The sequence below is a fragment of the Coturnix japonica genome, chromosome 3 (assembly GCF_054131305.1).
Source record: "Coturnix japonica strain WE chromosome 3, WE-NBRP24, whole genome shotgun sequence".
NCBI classification, from domain to species: Eukaryota; Metazoa; Chordata; class Aves; order Galliformes; family Phasianidae; genus Coturnix; species Coturnix japonica.
The window spans coordinates 35,240,985-35,261,121 of NC_140665.1; the positions used below are offsets into that span (position 1 = coordinate 35,240,985).

The 20,137-nt window shown below is 38.5% G+C and overlaps 2 protein-coding genes across 24 annotated transcripts in view; one reads left to right on the plus strand and one right to left on the minus strand.

Moving 5' to 3' along the window:
* RGS7 (regulator of G protein signaling 7) overlaps positions 1–20,137 on the plus strand; it is a 211,448-nt gene that overhangs the window by 48,865 nt on the left and 142,446 nt on the right. The gene's annotated exons all lie outside the window — the stretch shown is intronic.
* LOC107308088 (uncharacterized) lies at positions 11,085–19,250 on the minus strand. Its single transcript, XM_085541273.1, has one exon. The coding sequence runs from the start codon at positions 13,270–13,272 to the stop codon at positions 11,296–11,298; it is 1,977 nt and encodes a 658-aa protein (XP_085397399.1). The 5' UTR covers positions 13,273–19,250; the 3' UTR covers positions 11,085–11,295.

A 20,137-nucleotide genomic window follows, 5' to 3' on the forward strand; every position in this document is an offset into this window, starting at 1 on the left:
AACTATGTGTCAGAATAATTTATACAATACTAATTGGAGTCTTGATTTTGCCAAGCAGACAAAAGGAAGATCAGAAAATGTGTAGTAAGCTAGATCTGAGGGACAGCTGTGCTCACATGTTGGAAGAATCTTCACAGATGTGGATTTATGAAACTCAGTTTTATGGCAGAAAACCAAAGATGTGGTGACTCATACAAATTGAAAGCTGCTGTACTTATTCATTTCTTTAACAGTGATTTTTGTTGGTTTTTTCTTTTTTTTTTTTTGTTTTTTGTTTTTGGCATGTGTACTAGTTAAGAAAGACATAGGACTTTATTTTGCTACACTGAATTTACTGCAGCTTTTCCTCAAAAAAAAAAAAAAAAAAAAAAAATTGCCCTGGAAATGAAATACCTAAACAATAACTCTACTACTTCAATGAATTAAAAAAAAAATCTGTAGAAAATAAGGAAAGATATTTGAGTAATTACTCTTCATAATGCACTGCATATAATTTTTCAGTATTAAGCAGAGTTTGGAAAATACTGTGTTAGCAGATACCTACATTTAACATCTGAATATTCTGATAATTAATGGCACATACTACCTTTAACTTTTTCCAAAAAATCTCATAAATTCCGTTCTGGTTTATATATGTGTTTATTCAGGCATATGATTACATCCGAAAATGCTATACATGAAAGAGTTCCATTTACACAAGATATTTTAGGTTCAGTGGGCTTCCACCTAAATTTGAAGCACATTATATTTAGCTGCATTTTATTTTGTTTTGCTTTTGCTATTCTTTTGCATAGATGGTTCTGTAGAAAGCAAGACAAACTGTTCCCATTGGGATTGTGCAATATTATTATTATTATTTGTAAGAAAGGAATTTAGGACAGAAGGAGCATGTACCCCAGATTTTTATTATGTACAGTATTGAATTTTTGATATTAAATAGTTGTTCTACTAAACCATAAACAGTGTTAGGAGGACTGCTCCAAAAGTAATGCCTTCTATTTTATGATGTTGGCCCATGATGTGAGAGGCAGATGTTACTGGAATGGCAATAGAGGCTGAACATATCCACAGATATCTATTACATGTTGTTGCTGAGCAACACATGACAGCAGAAGGGGCAGACTGACAAAATGGGCTCTGGTATGGAAGTGTATATGAAGCAAAAGTGTGGGATTGAGTTTCTCCATGGGGAAAAATGGCACCCATTGACATTCATTGTTGCTTGCTGAATGTTTCAGGAGACTAAACAGAGGCTGTGAGCACAGTGAAGTGGTGGGTAGTGCATTTCAGCAGTGGTGTCAGTGACAGCGCATCACCTCCACTGGTGCAGATTGTTATGAGCCTGCTAAATGCAGGCTCCTGTTCATCACTGGCAAAAATGCATAGCTTATGGTGGTGATTGTATTAAAAAGTAGTGTTTTGTAGCTGAGAATTTGCTCTAGCAATTAGTATTACTGTGATCTTTGTGTTTGTTGTGGTTTCTATGGACATAAAGAAAGAGGAGGCATTACTTTCAGAGCATCCTACATGCCTTGATAAAACTGAATTGTGTTTGTTGGGCACTGGGTCTCTATTTTTTTACTTTTCAGAGTGTGTTTTCATGCTTTGGCTATATTGATTTCCTTTTAACTTGTTTAGAATGTTTGTGTGTACTGCATATACATATGTATATATTGTGCTCCCACATCTCAGTCCTGTTTTATCCAGGACTTTCAGTTCTTCTAAAGGATCACATTAATGTTTTAAGAGCTATAATTCATGTGAATATTCTCAGTGATGTCAGTGACGAAGACACTCAGAAGTGAGCCAAAGATAAAACTTGTTCTTCTACAGTAATTTATGCTTTTGGTGTCCTCAGATAATCCCTTAGCAGAGCCTAAAATTGCAGTTGGTGTTTTGATTATGAAGAGAAAGATGTGAGTTGTGGTCTTGATTACTGTGATAGATTAAGGTTAGAATGAGGTTTTAGGCAAGGCTTCTCATTGCTTGTCCTTAAGGTGAGTCTTATGATAAAAGTATGCATACAAAATAGGAAATGAAAATACCATCAGATCCAAAAAAAATGGTTTCCATACAGTTTACAATAGATCTTTATTCTGTCTTTGAAGTTACTTTTGTTTATCTTCTTTAAACACAATTTTGAAACAACCTTAGCCATAGTCTAAGCAAATGAGTTATCTGAAAAATTGAATTTCAGTTTCTTCATCTATTTTAGACACCTTCTATTTCAACTTGTGGCAGATATACAGACATTTTTCTGAATCTGCAAGAAAGTTCCTCCTTCTATTTCAGCTTGTGGCAGATATACAGACATTTTTTCTGAATGTACAAGATAATTCTGTCAGCAGTCCTAGGAAAAATGAGTGGCATCTCAGCCATCAAACAGTGTCTTAAAAGCTCAGCGATAGAAATGGAACTGGTACTGTTTCTGTTCTCTGGAGCAATTTAGTACAAGAGTATAGATTCATTCACTTTAATGCCAGCTATGCTCAGGTTATAACCTCTTCTGGAGCTGACCACATGCAGCCAGCAGTAGTTCCAGTGAGAATTCACCTTTTTCTACCCATGTGCATGGTTTCCACATAGGTCCCCGCTGTGCAGCCATCTGCTGGATTTGTTGCTGATCCTCTTGTCAGCAGCAAGCTGCTTGCCAGCCCTATTTCTACAGCCAGCTGTCATTCTGCTGCTTTTACCGTCTGACTTGTGACTTCATGCTAATCCCTTTTTTTCATGGGTGGTGGTAGACCTGAGTTGTATCATGGCAGAGGATCAATGAAACACTTTATATTAAATCTCATATGAAAAACTTTACTGTTACATAATCACAGTTATTGGAAGTCTGAACCAAACATGGAATGTATTCTATTGCCTGAACCCAAGCTCCCGTGACTCATTCTTTATAGGATCTACCATTGCTGGATGCCTGTAGAGCTTGTAGGCCACTATTCTTGATCTTTATCTTCCTCGGTGATTAAGTCCCAGAACAATTTTATTTTTGATATGACTTCAGCTACTACTATAACTATTCTCAACTAATAATATTTTTCTATTTCAAACTCAATCTTTGGTCCAGACTAAATCTGCTTGTCTATCCTACGTATTCAGCTGCAAGCTTAACGAGCAAACAGATTTGTCTCCTAAACCTCTTTTTCAATTTTCTTGGCTGCTGGACACCTCAAGCAGATAAATACATCTTGAATTCAGAATATGAGTGATTCTGACTATGTAGATATGAACCATATTTCTTTTACTTTTCCTCTTCAGATATGCAGCATTAATCCTGAGTTTGTCAAATTATTTTGGTTATTGAAATAGTTTCTCTTCCATTTTAGGAAGGTGTAAGCTAGTCATACCTTTCAAATGCTTCTGAAGAGATCATTTCTTTATTCTGTCTGTTACTGTCACTGTTTCTTTGTCTTATTCTCATAGCAGAAGTTCCACAAATACTTTATGTGCAGATTTTTTTTGTCTGCAAGTTTCAAAATAGTTTATTCAAAAAGCCTTCCTTTGCAGCATGATGTTGTGGTATTTTTCTGGCTGCTTAATGGTAATACATATTATTTTGTGTTTATTTCAAAATGAAGACCTGTTTGAAAGAACCTATTACATGGTTAATTTACATTTGGAAAGTGAGCTGCTTTCCAGCATCATCTTTTTCTTTCTATGCTGTTTTGCCTGCATTAGTCTAGTTCTCATGTAACATCTGTAACACCTCTTCCTCAGATGCTGTTTCATTGGTTTGTTTTTTTTTGTTGTTTTTTTTTTCTTCCCTTATGTGATATTTTACAACTGCCACGGTCCTATCATTCTGTATCACCTGGACAGTTTGCTTTGAAGCATGTGCTGAGCTTTTCTAAACAGAATATATTCATCCTTCCATAGAGTTTATTCCAAATACATTTTGAACACTAGATAGTCTAATAATTAATATTTGTACAAGGACAAATGCTAATTGAGTAAGAATGTCATATCACAGGCTTTCTTGAATAGTAGATTTAAATGCTTAACTAGAAGCAGAAAATTTCACTTGAAGTATTTGAAAAGGTATTCATCTCCATGTCATAAAAGTTGGCTTATACCTGATTTTTTTTTGTAGTGACTGATTTTGAAGCAGAAGAAAAATACTTGGAAAAAACAGGAATAGGTGTGTGTCCCAATGGTGAATGTAGTGTTCTCAAAAGTGCTAAATTTAGATACTCTTGACAAGTAAGAAATGCATTTTCCAAATCAATAGCTGTCTTTGGAGATTGAGATAACATAGAAGTTCTGGTGACTGTAGTGAAAGCATAAAGGTGATTGAGTACAGTAGTTGTTCCCCCCACTGCCAAGGTCTAATTCCTGGCTGCAGTCCTCTGTAGATAGGCTCCTCTCCTGACATCTCATTTAATTAAGATAAGGTAACAAGATAGCATTCTAGAAACTGTTTCTTGACCACCAGTTGAAAGTGGAAAAGGTCTGTAAACACTGCTGTTCTCAGTCCTCTTCTTGACAGAGAAGATGTGAATGGTCTGTATTTAGTGCACAAGGACCACAGTACTGTTGTACATAATTTTCATTAGTCAGAACATTAGGCAGAATATTGGCAGAGATTCATGATAAAAGATCAAAACTACAGAGTTGGTAAAGATGTGTGAACATTAGTTTATTTAACCCTAAAACAATTGACTGACTTATTGTCTTGTTTTTCTCATGAATAAGGTAGTTGTGAACAGACAGCATTGTTTGTATTTAAATTAAAAAAAAAGACCTTTGTTCTTGTTCAATACTCACACATTCTTAGAAGCATGTATAACTCCTGACATCTTATTTCCTCTAGTCAACTGGTGGAAATAGTTTATCCATAGGTGACAATAACAGTGAATTTGTAGAGAACTTAGAAAATAAATATCAGCCATGTCAGCACTTAATATTATTTTGAAGTTCAAAGGCATTTTGAAGAATAATACATTCTTCTTATTGATAAACTAAGCAATGAATATAATTTTCCTGAGTCAGAGTGCTATTTTTCAGAGGTGCAGCTCCTAACAGATGAAAAGAGGACTACCTCATGTTCATTAACATCTTAATTTATGTTGTGCTATTTAATGTTCATTGGTAAGTATATTTTTCACTAATTTGTGCAGTTTTAGAATGTTTATCGTTGTTTAATGTAATGGTAATGCAGAGACTTGGTGGTGCAATATAAAGATTTATGTAGTTAGTTTTTAGACAGCATAAAATTTGAATTGCTTCTACTCTGAAATGCCCTGAGATTACTGAGTAGAACATCGAGGTTTTGCAGCAACCTGACAGGTCCTCTGAACTACTTGCATTTAATTGTAATTGGGCTGACCCCATTTTAAGCAAGAGGCTGGACTAGGAGATCTCCAGAGATTTCTTCCAATCTCAACGACTATGATTCTGTGTCATCATAAAAATGAGTAACAATTGGTGAAGGTGTGTGAAGGATGCTGTATATATTTACTAGTTAAGTAGAGGGAGGCATAGGATGGATCCATTTCTGCACTTCGCAGGTCTCTTCGGAGGCAGAGGAGAGGTGATCTGCAGTGCCTTGGCTTCCTGAAATGCCATCTCTCAGGTGAAATCTAAGTTTGTTTTTGTTATTTATTTTGTTATTTAAACTATTCTTCAAAAATGGTTTTCTTCTACTTCAAAACAAAACAACCCTCCCACTCACCCAACCAACAAAACGTGTGTGTGATCTGGACACTGAGCCAGCTCTATGCCAAAAGCTCAGTGATGGCCACCTACATCAAAGGATCTGAGATAATACAGTTATACAATACCTTATTTTTTAAGGTTGCAGAGAGTTGTAAAACCTTTAAGCAGCAAAAAGTTCTGTGTTATGGCAAGGGCTGTCTTTTTGCCATTACATCATGCTATGGATTATAGTTCTGTTAGGATGATGTCTCTGTTATATTGTGCTTATCTGCACAATATAAATATCTTAAGCCTAGCCCTGTGTTTCACTGGACACTGTATCTAACCTGATTCAGGCTGAAAGCTGGTGGAGCAGAAATCTTACCTCTCTGTTCTGGATAGTGCTTCTTATGTAAGTAAATCTCCTACTAAACTTTATGGGAGATTTTTTTGTGTATTAGGTCCTGAGTATTCAGTCAGGTGTTACTTACGGCTTTCATTTTCAATAATATCCTTGGACAACTACTATGCAAATATTATGGGTTAATTCAGGAATCCTTCCTGGAGAAAGCTTGTATAAGAACTATAAGAATGGAAGCCTTCATTCTTCAAAGGAGGATCTTAGGAATGTATAACTGTCAAGAAATAGACAATTACTTTCTCCATGGGAAACAGAAGTAAGATATGTGTGGAATCAAGATGATGGACTGTTATTTGCTCCTGTTTGTTCAGAATGTCACACATGAGCTCATTTAGAACATAATCTTTCCCTTATTTGCTGACATGATTAAAATACATGCATCTATTTTGGCACTTAACAACCAACCTAACTTCAGTCCCTAAAGTTACCCAGCAGGTGCTTTTGATCATGGTTAGTTCACTAGTACTTCCAAAAGTAGGGTATATTGCCTTTGCTTTTAAAATTATTCACCTAGGAGTAATTCCTGTTGCTTATACTATACTATTGTTTTTCTTAAAATGGGCATGAGTACAGATCTTCTGAAATCATCGTTGCTTTCTTAAATGGTGTGAAAAAAACAGACAGAAACAAAAAGGAATACCATTTCATTTATTTCTAATGAAAAAGATGGGGTGCTGTTAGTGGTTTAGGTATGTTGGTGGATTTGTTTGTTTGCTTTTGTTTTGTTTTTCTTCCCTGATTTCAAACATATTGAAATTGCAGAACTGCTACTAAAGAGAAAAAGAAGGCAGGTGGTTTAGAATTTTTCTTTTTTCATCCTATTAAGTTTCTCTTGCATTAGTGTTTTCTAAGAAGGCAAAACCAACCGAGTAAGTTAAAACAAAACCCCACCACTCTTTGGCTATTTTTTCTTCTTTGTGTAATTACATAAAATAGCTGATAAGGTTTAAAGTGTAGCAGAGAGCATTTTAATGAGAGTGAAATACAGGTGTGTTACCTGAATCTTCTGTCTTTTCTATCCTGTTGTAACTGTTTTTGTAATATGCATCACTTCTCTTATGAGGTTGCTGCTGTTTAAATTCGCAAGCCACTTGGAACTGCAATAGCAACCTTATGAGGTATTGCAATTTGTACATTTCAAACAACTTTTTCATTATTAACATTTGTCATCCTGTGAAGTTTATTCCTGGGCCTCATATCTCCTCCAAGACACACCAGATACTTTTCCTGTTTGAAAATGTTCTAGAATATAAAGTTTACCTGGTGTCTTTTTGAGTGTTTAGGTTTTTGTTTCTTTAAGGAAAGATGTTTCTGTAATGATCTCTAATTGGATATGATTTTGTAATCAGCCAGATTAGACTTCTGTGCTGTGTTGGGACAAATATTTGTAGACAACTCCAGCAATGGTCTTTATCCCACAAGGAGAATTTGCAGAGTACAGGAAACATGGTTTATTTATTTCTTAATGAAAAACAACAGAGCAAGAGTAGGTTCTGTCAAATGAGCAGAAAAGAGACAAAATGGTGCCTGGATTGTTAATAGTCTTGTCGCAGAAAACAGTAAATCCTGAAGTTCCTTAAGAGAGTTGGTGATAAGTGGAGGATGTTGATTAATGTCAGTGGGAGGGTGATATCTCCAAATTACCTCCAAATTCAACTTGGTGTCACTGTATTGTTTGCCCTTACTGTATTGCTGCAGTAAGTCAACTTTCAGAAAATCTTTACAGCAAAACTAGGGGAGCTGCACTTGGTTTTTAGATGGGAAATTCTCATATTTGGGTTGAAAAGTATGGGGAAAAAATGTAACTAGGTGTCAGTAGGTCTTTACTCCCAGTGATGACTACAGCTGCTTCTGCTGCTTTGGCTGCTTGACTATCAGTGGTTATTTTCATTGATCACAAGGAGGAGTATAATGAAAGGCTCATGAATGCCTGTCAGCGAGCTGTGAAGTCAACAGCAGTTAGGACTGCTCAGATAAATGCTTTTGCAGCACCACGAAAAAGCCATCCTTGAACATCATATCCAAGAGCTTCAAAAAACTTCTAGCAGGTGTTGAAACTTGCTGGATTTGTGTTCAAGATTGAACAGACTTAAACACTTATTCTGTACTACAGTCTTCTGTCTCCTCTAAAACTTACTCAAGACCATATAACTGCATTCAAGAGAACTGCAGATTTTGTTTGGAAACCACAAAAGGCAGATTCTTAGGTTTCTGCATATGAACTGTTGTACATAAAAAAACCTGTGAGTTTTCCCATCACAAATGTATTCAGTTCTTGAAAGATTACTGTTGTTTTGTTTTCATTTGTGAAAGCTTGCTGTTTGTGAATGTGTTGTCCAAAGGTATGAAAAGTTGGATGATATGTTCTGATTTTTTAAAGGTTATTCTGGCTCTACTTTGAAATGACCCTGAATTCATTTTTATTTTTTTTTATTTTTTTTTAAATGGTGGTTTAGGATTCCTAAATGTCTAGAGAGCATAGATTAAAAAACTCAGAGTACAACTAAGAACTGGAGACTGAAGAAAAAAAAACGTATAGAATTGTCAACTATGCCTCATTGTTTTCAGTTAGTTTTTCATCTTTTGAAGAGAGACAAAGATAGTTAGATGTTAATGTCAGAAATTGAGAACATCAGGCCAGTGTAGTAGCACTGTTCAGGCAAACCTTAATTGCAAGGTTTTTTTTTTCTCAGGATTTTTTTGTTGATGGTGATGATTTTTTTTTTTTTTAATGCTTGAATAACAATCCAAATTATTGCTGATTAATATTTTATTTACATACAGTGATTACATATATTTGTATAATAAGAATGATTATATAAAAATAATGTCTTGCTTGTGAAAGAATCACAGACCAATTAGAATGAATGTATGTGTCTTTATACTTAGCATAGCCTAAGGCATTTTTAGGTATTTATTATCTGAATTGTAGATGTTCTTTTATGTTTTTGAGATGTGAAGATTTTGTTTCTGAATTCTCTACATTAGAATTCTCCTAAAGAAATTGAAAAGCAAATTAGAAAAAAATTAATCTCATATGTAAATATTGGTGTCTTCCAGATGGCAGTGTAATCTGGAAGAAGTTAAATGTATTTTATTTATTTGAAATGTGTTTTCATAAGCGACATTTAATAGTCATTCACAAAGAGACCATTTGCTGAAGAAGGCATTTTCTGCATAATAAGAATGAAGAGTTTTAGAATGTTAAGATGAGAACATTGAGTTCTAAGTAGAATTTAAAAAATAAACATTCAACATGGCATCTTCAGTTTCTATCAATTGTGTCTACCTTAAAATAAAGCATGCACTGTTTCATTTATTGCTTCTCTGTTAATGAAACTTGTGTGGCTCAACACATAGGATAATGTACATTATCTTCTATTTTGTAGTGCCAAAAAACACTAGCTGCTGGAGGAAAACTGCTCACTGATTGGGTTCTCTGAAGGCTTTATGATCGTTAATGGCTTTACGATCTCTCGCCTCCAACTGAAGCAGTAGTTAGACCAATTACCAAGTGACACCAAGGTGGTAGCGTGGTAAAATGGCGATTTATTGAAGCACACACGACCTTATATAACCTACGTCCACTTCGTCTACGCCTACTGTATTACACGTAGCAAGATTCTTCCAGAATATGGGGAAGGGCCTATCACGTCACAGCCCGATAATATCCCCGTATTTCGCCTAATACAACATTTCCCCCTCCCCATGCTTAAAAGGCTTAACCCGTTACAATACGCAACAATATCTCTCCATCTTCCTCTTCACCTTCTTTGCCTTCTTCTGATTCTTCCTTAGCACCTTCCTCCTCTTCTTCAGCCTCTTCACCTCCTGCTTCTATAGAGTTTGCAGATTTCACACATATATACAAGGTCACACATTTATAGGTCTATAAGCTTATAGATTTATATTGTGTAAACTTCTCTTTAAATCTTAACACCTAAATCTCACCTTAAAGCCTATCTTGCATCTTATGATACTCTATTTGCGTATTAACCATTCTTTCAGCCATGCGTTGCAGGCAGCCTAGCAAGCATTGAAACACACACGGCACACAAGCCATAAATGCGAGGAATATGAGAAGCCCTATCAGCACTACCTTAAGCAATTGCTTGAACCATGGTGCAATACCACCAAACCAACTCTCCAACCAGTTACCAAAAGGATCATCTTGGATGCCAATCTTCTTGGTGTGATCTTTTAACCACTCCAACTTCTTGTGCAATGACTCACTATGATCACTCAAGTTAAAACAACACATCCCATCAAAGTCTTTACAACCATGACCCTGTGCGAGAAGCAAGAAATCAATTGCTGCTCTGTTTTGAAGCATAGCATGTCTAATACTGTCAGTGTCTTCAAGTAGCTCACTCAGCAGTGTAGAAGTCATGTTAGCCTGTTTCACGGACCTTGTTTCACAAGGATTACAGTGTCATTCCCTAAATCTCTGCGTGTGATGTTAATAGCTGTTAGTGCACAGAATTCTCTGCATGGATCTTGTATGGGATTATATGATCTTACGTATCCCTGAAACTCAGAGGAGTTCCCCCATATAGGAATCCCAATTAAACATGTTTGAAATGGCGAGGTGGTTGATTGCAGGCTAAGACAGAAATCCGTCCTGCCTGTTTGTTTCGCCCAAGTAACCCACAGATTCCCAGGTTGTTGGATCAAGTGAACACCCCCCACCGGCGACCAACATAAAGACAAAAGACATAGCAGCATCAAAATGGTGTCTCTCGTTGGCAGCAGGGGTTGTTTCTCTGGGTCCTTTGGGTTCTTGAGTCTCAAGAATTTCTTCGGTATCCAGATGAAAGATCTTCTTCTGCGCTCCACCAGTTCAGGATTCCTTGGGCGGCCGATCAAGAGGTCCTGGAAGAGGATACTCAGCTCTTGTTATTTCCCTGACATTTTCTTTTTCACCACCAACCTCTGGCTTAATTTTTCTCGATTGATGATTGAAATTCCCACTTCCGCATCCGACACAGAGGTGGTCATTTCACCCCCCACCCCTATCAGGACCTTTGATGATGCAACCTTTGGCCACTGGAATGGCCAATCGCGCTCTGCAATAACAGTAACATCTGCACCAGAGTCCAACAAAGCTGTAAGGTACACCGTCCTAGGACCTAGTGTAGGCACTCCAGGGTCCAACGTCATCATGACCCTCACCAATGGCCTATCACCTAGATCCATGGTCAGCGCCACCGTGTGGTCAACACGCTTGGCCCATTTTAATGAAGCGGGAAGGGGCCCTGGGCCGCTGGCACCCTCTCGTTCCAGTTTCCCTGCGGCGAAACCTCAAATTTTCGACAGTGACGCGCAACATGTCCAACCCCATTGCACAACTGACAACGTTTTCCTTGCGGCTTGCTCTGCCCAGCTTTCTTGGGGCATTGTGCTTTAAAATGGCCATGCTGCCCACACTTGAAACACGGACCTTTTCCCTTCTCATCCCCGGTGCGAGCTGCCATCATCACTGCAGATTTAATCGCAGAGCTGACTTCGGCAGCCATTCCCTGCACGGCAGTTGCCAGGCCATCATTATTGGAGGGAGTATTTTTCTGATGATCTAGCACATATTTGATAATCTCCCCTGGGGTGTTCAAAGTTCCAGGAGCTGCCCTAATTATCTGCTGAACGTCCGGGAGCGACTTTTGCTTGAGACAGTCTATCACAACCAAAGGCTGGACTCCCTTCGGGAGGTCAGACCCTTCAATGGCACGAATCAAGCGATTTGCAAAATCAGAAAATGACTCAGAAGGCTCCTGTTTGATGTCGGACCACGGGAGCACAGGCTCCGCAACTTTAGCCACTGTCCGCAGCGCCTGAAGGGCTGCCTTTGTAAGCGCAGCTAACTCCCCCGCTCTCAGCCCTCTTGCTTGACCCTCCGGGGACCCCACCATACCATCTGCTAGTCCCTGAAGGCGCAAGAGAGTAGTTCTTTCAACCCTAGCTCCACGGCCCTGACCTGTATGCGCATTAGCCGGATGATTGTTATTACGAGCTGCCTCAGCGACAACAGCCTGAAGCAATCTATTCCATTCATCATACCACAGCGTGTACTGCACGGGCTCAAGAATCACCCTCATGAGACTGACCACATCGTACGGCAGGAGACTTGAGGCCATGAGAGCCTCAATTGCTGACATAGTTACCGGAGAACGCAAGCCCTTGTTCTTAACTAACTCTGCAAGGCGAGTAATCGCCTTGGAATCCAGAGGGGTCCAAGCCGGACCATCCTGTTTCACTATTATCGGGAGGGCAAAAGCTGTTGTTTCCGGGTCGGCTGTCTGGAGGTCCTCCCTTGTCTGGGCCCAATCAGTGAAAGTGGGTGGGCTCCACGGTACGGGTGCCGTGGGGCCACATCCCCCTTGGGTGGCACCTTGGGCGGCTTGGCCAGCCCCTTGGGCGGGCCACATGAAATCATCACACCCACATTCACCTTCACTATCACATGGGTTGGCACAATCCCCCCCTTTCTCGGCATACGCACAGCAACAGGCGGGACCCGACAACGAAGAAGTACCACCCCTCCTTACACTTTTCCTTGGTGACACCACACCTCCCCCTTTCAGCTCTGGTGGGACCACACCTCCTCCTTTCAGCTCTGGTGGCACCACCATGCCTCCCCCCTTTCTCTCTCCCTTGTCCTTGTTCTTATCAGGTACAGTAGCAACATCGCATTCCTCGAGGGGCTTCCCTCCCCCTTCATCCCTGTAGGCGTCCAATGAAGGATACGAGGAGTTAGGATAGGGGGGCGGAGGCGGGGTGTCCTCCTGTTCAGGGCTGCCTTCTGGAATGTCCGTCTTAGGCGAAGGAACAGGTGTGTTCGGGGGAGCCGGCGCCATCTTGCCTTGCACTGAATCTGTAAGAGAGTCAAGACTCCCCCCCCGGCCTCCCCCCGTCTCCAAACCCAGAATGTCTCTAGCACGTTGGTTTGCTAGCTTCTCCTCCCGTGCTGCTTTCAGCGCCTCCAAGATAAGTCCCCATACTTTGAATTCTGATACTTTTCGAGTGGCCAGCGACCTTTGAGATAGTGCGGCCGTAATTCCATCCCATCTGCCAGGATTGTATAAATCAGACGGGTTTGTTAAAAGCCCTTCCTTTTCCAGCAGCGAAAGAACTGCTGTTACCTCCTTTTTGGAAGGAGCCTGTTTCCCACAGTGAAGTTTGCAAGCGTGAAGAATTACCTTGATAACGGCTTCCATGTCGCCCCGGCCGAATGTAGTTCTCCTGGCCGCTCCCTGGCGCTTCCCCGAAGGTTCCTGGGGGTCCCCGAGATTCCGAGATTCCGGGATTCCGAGCTCGCTCTCCCACCTGTCGAAGAGTGATGGCCACTCCTCTTCGACCCTGGGCTTCCACTACTCCGCGACGAGAGGATTCGCTACCGCAGTGGGATCCTGCTGCCGTTTAGCAGACAACTACCTTGCTCCAAAAGTCCCTAATCACGCCTAATCGTGACGAATCACGTCGGCGGTCACCATTTGAAGGCTTTATGATCGTTAATGGCTTTACGATCTCTCGCCTCCAACTGAAGCAGTAGTTAGACCAATTACCAAGTGACACCAAGGTGGTAGCGTGGTAAAATGGCGATTTATTGAAGCACACACAACCTTATATAACCTACGTCCACTTCGTCTACGCCTACTGTATTACACGTAGCAAGATTCTTCCAGAATATGGGGAAGGGCCTATCACGTCACAGCCCGATAATATCCCCGTATTTCGCCTAATACAACAGTTCTCTATGCAGGATGTAGAGATTTTTAAAAGTTTCTGTGATAATTTTGAATGAAAACACAAACATGAATGAAACACTGCTGCAAACATGAATGAAAGCTGCTGCAAAAGTCAATGGGAAACATCAATATCAGTAACATCTATACTGAACTAGATGGAGATCTTTAGGTAACCCATTTAAATGAAGTATGCCTTTGTCAAAGTGTATTTCTTCCTCAGTAGAATAGTCAAATATCAAAATATTTGTCACAATACTTAGAATACTTCAAATTGCATAATCTTTGCTTTGTCATTGAGATGATGGGAGTAGTAGGTAAATCATATTAAATCAAAATTCCATCAATTTTTATTTTTTTTTTTAAAAGTCAAATTGAAATTTCCAGCTCAGATAGATAACAGCACTTCTTATATAGTTCAGGAGCTGCTCTGCTCTACCTCCAACTAAACCATAGTTCAGTCTTGGTTTATAAAAATGTCACCCCAGTAAACCATTAGACCAGAAAAATGAATGTGTTTGAGTGGTTTTCCTGACTGTTCGATCACAAAAAAGTAAAGGAGGGGGAACAGAAATGGGAAATGGCTGGATATCTGCTTTTGCCTGTTCTGATTACCTTCTTGAATTTTCTTAACAGTGGTAGTTTTTATCAGATGTCCCCAACAGATCTGTGAGATGAACAAAGTAGCCATTTTTCACCCAAAATGGTACAGCTATATCTGGCACAGGGTAGCCCCTGCCAGCACCTGAGTGCCTGACAGTGCTGATCTCGCAGCTGCTGAAAACGCATGTTCATGTAGTATTCTGTAGTTCTTCTATATGTCCATAGTGCTGAAAAGGAAATCAGTCATTTCATTCATGGCAACAAATCATGGGTTAGAAGGCATTGTGAAGGCAGCTGAAGGTGGTGTATGCTTAACTCAGTTTGTCTGCATTCCCTGCACCTGACCAGAATTCTCTCAGGTTTTTTATCACGTGTTTGCTGCTGAGAGCAAACCAGAGAGTCATTTCATTGCTGAAACAGAGGCATGGTCAGAAGAATATGGATGTTATTGCCATGAGGCTGGGGAGAACAGAGTGGTGTGTGCCATGGAGCCTCGAGAGAAGATGAGTCCCAGCCGCTGCAGGCTCTTTTCAGCGCTGGTGCCTCTCTTCTGTGAAGTTCCCCTTTCCCTTTCTATAGCAAAGTGTTACCTTTCCTCGATTCTGGGGCTTTTCTCGCTCTTCATTTGGTGCCGCACTCTTAAATGCTGTCCTGAAATGGGGGTCAGTACAGCCTCTGTGCAGCATGTGTTTTTTAACAAGTGAATGCCAACAGTACCAGGTAGTTTTCTCGACCTTGAGAATAACTTTTCTAACAGAATGCCAGCTCTTTTTAAAATTCATATCCCACTGTTTGAATGACCTCCAAATGCCTTGAAAAACAAAGACTTTCATACCTAGTGTTTTTACTCTCTTACTTGACAGACTGATGACTCATTTATCTGTCAGCCAAACCATAGCAGCTTACGTTATGGGGAAAAAAAAGTCCATATGAATTACCATGCCTTGTTATGACTGTTAACAAGAAGCTTACTGTTCTAAAATGTTACCTTAGAAATCACAAAAATGATTGATTTGGCCCAGAGAAAGATTGAAAATCACCTGCAATATAGAGTGTCACAAGATATGAGGTACAATGTCTGCGTTTTGGAACCTTCTAAATTGACAAAATGTTAATCGAATAAAAAATATCTCCATCAGTGGTAGATCTGCTTTGTACTTGTTTGGGTCTTACCTACTGAATGTTTCTACCTTTTCAGTTTAGCTGCTGGCCAAATAAATTCTAAGGTGTTACCTTAAAACAGCAAAGGGTAGAAACTTTTCCCAGTTGCAATTTTTTGAGGTTTTGTTCATTGTGGTTTTGTAAAACGTTACTAGACTTAGGCAAAAAGCTGTAAGTAATACACTTTGTGATCAGGACTGAGGTCTTGGCTTGAAGAATTTCTAGTCATGACAGGAGGGCAGAGTTTTAGTTAAAAAATGAACTATATAGTGAAGATGTAATAATTGAGTATGCATATGGCGTCCTTGCTTCAGAAATTGGGAGATGAACATTTACCCTTTAGTGTGGCTGGGTCTTCTATAAACATCAGTTTGAGTGGAAGAATTATTTCTGAATCCAGAAAAGCAGAATAAAAAACAAAGCTGTTAAACCTGAGTCTCAGCAGGTAACTATTTTGCCTAGATGTCAAAGATTTAAAAACAAGAACAACATGTAGACATGGCATTATATTCAAGCTTTAGTGTAAAAGCATTATGAATTTTATTTTGGACCTTAAGATTAACAAGCATGCTTTCAAACAAAATGTGCTACAGTGGCTACAGTTTTCACGTTGTAAGGAAATTCATTTTTTTTTGTAAATTAGTTAAGTAAAATTCTATTACTAAAATAACTTCACTTGGAGTGGCTATTGTAGCTGAGAAATTTATTATAATGCCCTGTATTTTTTCAGAGACCAAGGCTGATTAGATTCTTTTGGAGACTTGGTGAAGAGATCATGTTTATTAAATATTTTCTGAAAGATTACCTAAATTTTAAGCTTAAATTTATGCAAACAACTATGCAATCATTTAAGTATTCTTTCTTCTCCTGTCTGTATGTACCTTGGGAAGTTTGAAAGAGGCTGCCTTCTCACTAGTTCATCAAAGGAAGGATTTTAAATTTGTTATCTTACCACAGCAAGAATTCCAACCAGACTGGTAGCTTAAAGAGAACAAAATGCGCTGACATTTCTTAACTTGAAAGGAAATCGTGGTGAGGTAGGGGTCAGCCTGTTCTGCTGTGTAACTTGCAATAGGACTAGAGGGCTTTAAGTTGCAGCAGCGGAGGTTCAGGTTGGATCTTAGGAAAAATTGGTATTCTGAAAGAGTTGTCAGGCACTGAAACAGGCTGCACAGGGAGGTGGTAGAGTCACTGTCCCTAGTGGCAATCAAGAAATGTTTAGATGCCGTACTAAGGAACACAGCTGAGTGGGTAAATATCGGCGGTAGGTGGACGGTTGGACTAGATGATCTAAGAGGTCTTTGCCAACCTTCACGATTCTATAATTTTATGCTAAGGCAGGTACCTGATACTGAAAAATAGCTTTTTTTTTTTTTTTTTTTTTCCCTAAGATCAGAAATTTTATATTCTTTAATAGAAGCAAAGCAGTCTCTTTATGTTTCACTTATTATGTGTAAACTGAGTTTGAAAAGATTGCTGCATTTTGGTTATATTATTATAGTTGGTACTGTAAAGGACGTTGCAAAATACTTATTATTTCATGGTGTACACATGTATAACAAAACCTTAGTTATGATCAATGAATTGCGTTGATATAAACTTGAATGTGTATATAAATGACAACAACTAATTTTCAAATGTAGTACAAAGACTCTTGAGTATGGACAAATTACACATTATTACCACTGGCTCACAATGGAAGTCCTTTTATCTTTGACTATTACTGAAGTCTTACTTATTTCTGCCTTGTTTGCATAGAAAATGCAAGTGTACAAGTGGAAGGCTCCCTACAGTATAAGGGGAGCAGCTGTGGGAATTCCAAAAAGCAGTTGCCTTAGCATGTTTCTATTTTTGTAGCTCTAGTTAGGTGTTCTGTAGTACCATCTGTTCTTCTGAGTGCTTGACACTGAAAGGTTTATCCGACATCAAGTTATAACCAACACTGTGCTTTGTGTTATCTTTTGTAGATTAGGAAAGGAATGATACCTGGTTATAGCCTACTCAAACTGAGTCTACACTTACTTTTGAGATTCTTCCTGTGGGCAGTAAGTGAGGATTAAAACTGGTAGACTTATGATAGAGGAAAAATGTGTTCTGGGTCACTTAAGTGAGGCAGAGAAAGTGAAGCAATGAAAAAAAATTAAAATTCGCAATTTAAAATGAAAGTGAAATAATACTTCTAATCTTATTTCTGCTGCTGGATTTGTCAGTTATCATCAAATAGATGGACAGAACCAATAGCTTAAATGGATTAGATACTAACTTCCTTCTGAGAAAGATTTCCTGGCCATTATTTCTGATGATACTTCATGCCCCTACATTGGAGCATGGGTCACCAAATTGATTGATTTGGCACTGATAAGGTTGTAAAAATCTCAGCAATGTAGAAAGGAGTATCATGAAAAAAATCATCTGGTTTTGACAACCTTCTAAATAGAGGAAGTGTTGAAAGAATAGAAATTGTTTCTATCAGTGGAAATCATAATCTGATCTGTAGATGTCTGAGTCTTACCAGCTGAAAGTTTCTACCTCCTCAGTTTGGCTGCCTGCCAGAACAGCTTACTGATTCTTGATTTTTCACCATATTTGGAAATCCCTATTTTTTTTTTCATTGATATCAGTGGTACCTATGATGCTTACAGCCACAGCATTAACAATCTTGTCATTTTTAAAACTTGAATAATCATTACTGAGAATTTCCAACAGTTAGGTTTTTGGAATTCAGAATTCTTCACATTGGTTGTCCTGCTACAGTATTTTACTCTTGTTGTGGAGATGCTGTATGGCAAATGAAGGTGGCTGAAGTTTGGAATTTACTAGTAAAATTTAACTATAATGAACCAGAGTTATACTTGAAAGAAATAATTATTTTCTCCTATGGCTATAACTTTGAATTTAATTAAGCAAAACATGTATTTTGAGTTTGTAAAGTGTATAAAGTACTTAATATTTAATATTTATATTGGGTTCCAGTTACTTTATTATATTTATTTATATTATTTACTTTAAGCATAATAATCAAAATTTTTTTAAAAATTGAAGTTAAGAAAAACAAGAAAAAGTAAACCATTTATTGATGAAAGGAATGGGAAAAGGGAAATTAATAATTATAATTATATGATTTTAAAAGGCAGACTTCTTCAAAACCACCATGGAGCATAGCTATTTGGCACTAGAGAAATATATTGTAAAATTGGGTTAATTGTTTCTTGTCTTTAACATTTTGTCTGCTTCTACTGTCTTACTCTTTTAGTAAGGTCTTATTTACAATAGATCATCTTTCTGTAATTGAGCACAAAGTATCGGAAGATGTGTTGATTATATTATCTGTAGTGCCAAATACTAAGTGTATGGATTTTTATCCAACAGTAATAACTTCCAGTTTTCTCTTCCTGTCCCTTTTGCTCTTCTTTCTTTTAAAATTATTCTCCTTAGTGATCCACATAACAGAAACTGGTGGTATTGTTTTATCCAGTTGTGGAAGAAGCAAGTGGCAACAGTGTTTTCAAGCATTTAGAAAGAGACCTGGATTAATTAAAGACAAAGAAAGTGGAAAACTTCTAGATTGAGGCTTGAACTTGACCATTAACATTGAGTTAATGGTTTCCCAAGATGTTTCATCAGTGTTGCTAGTTTAATCTGTTCCCACTCCCCATGGTTTGTCCTCATGTTTAAGCCAGCACAGTTCTCTGTGAAACTGTGTTGAAGTCCCATTTCAAGATCAGCATGGCCTGCCTACATCTGCCAAATGCTTCTTTCTTAGCATAGAAGAAAACCGAGGTAAATTTGTTTGGCAGAGGTATTTATTCAATAGCTTAATTTGATTTAATAGTTTCAATTGCATCCTTGCTTCATCCCCAGTTGTGTAACCTTAAGTACAGATGGAGTAAGCTTCTTGTAAATGCAGAGGAGCTGGTTGTCCTTCTAGTATAAGTGTCAGCTCTCAGTGCTAAAATCCTTCCATTTCCTGTCAGACAGCATCTGCACAGCATCCACTGTGTCCTTGAATGCCTTCATGAATGGGCACTGCTGGAAGCAACAGTTGGGGTCTCACTAATTCTCTTGTTTGGTTCTGTTTCCTGTTATAGTATTGTCTGAGTATGTCTTGAGTGTTTTATCATTGATTTTTATTTCAGTCCTTTGAAAACACTTCCAGTGTTATGAAGAGCTAGACTTACAGTTTGTCTTTGGAATCCAGTATAGGAAGGTGCAGATATTTAGATAAAGTACACAAGAGGCAAGACAAAAGGAAGCAATCCTTCCTCAAAGTGTCCTGTTCAAATTCTGATAGTCATCAGCTTGGAAATCTTCCATACTAGTTTTTGTTTGTTTGTTGGTTGTTTTTTTGTGTGTGTTTTACTTTGTTTTATCAGGGGATAAAACTTACTTTGTTTTATCAGGGAAATAGAAAGAGCCCAATGCTAATCAAAGAAAATTCTAAAACTTTTAATGCTATTTTAATCAAGCTAGTTTTTTCTCTTTCCTTCAGAAGCAGTACATCTTGCTCTGTAAAGAATCCACAGTGTTCATTATCTGGCTTAACATCTGTCAATAACAGCCTTTTTTACCAGAC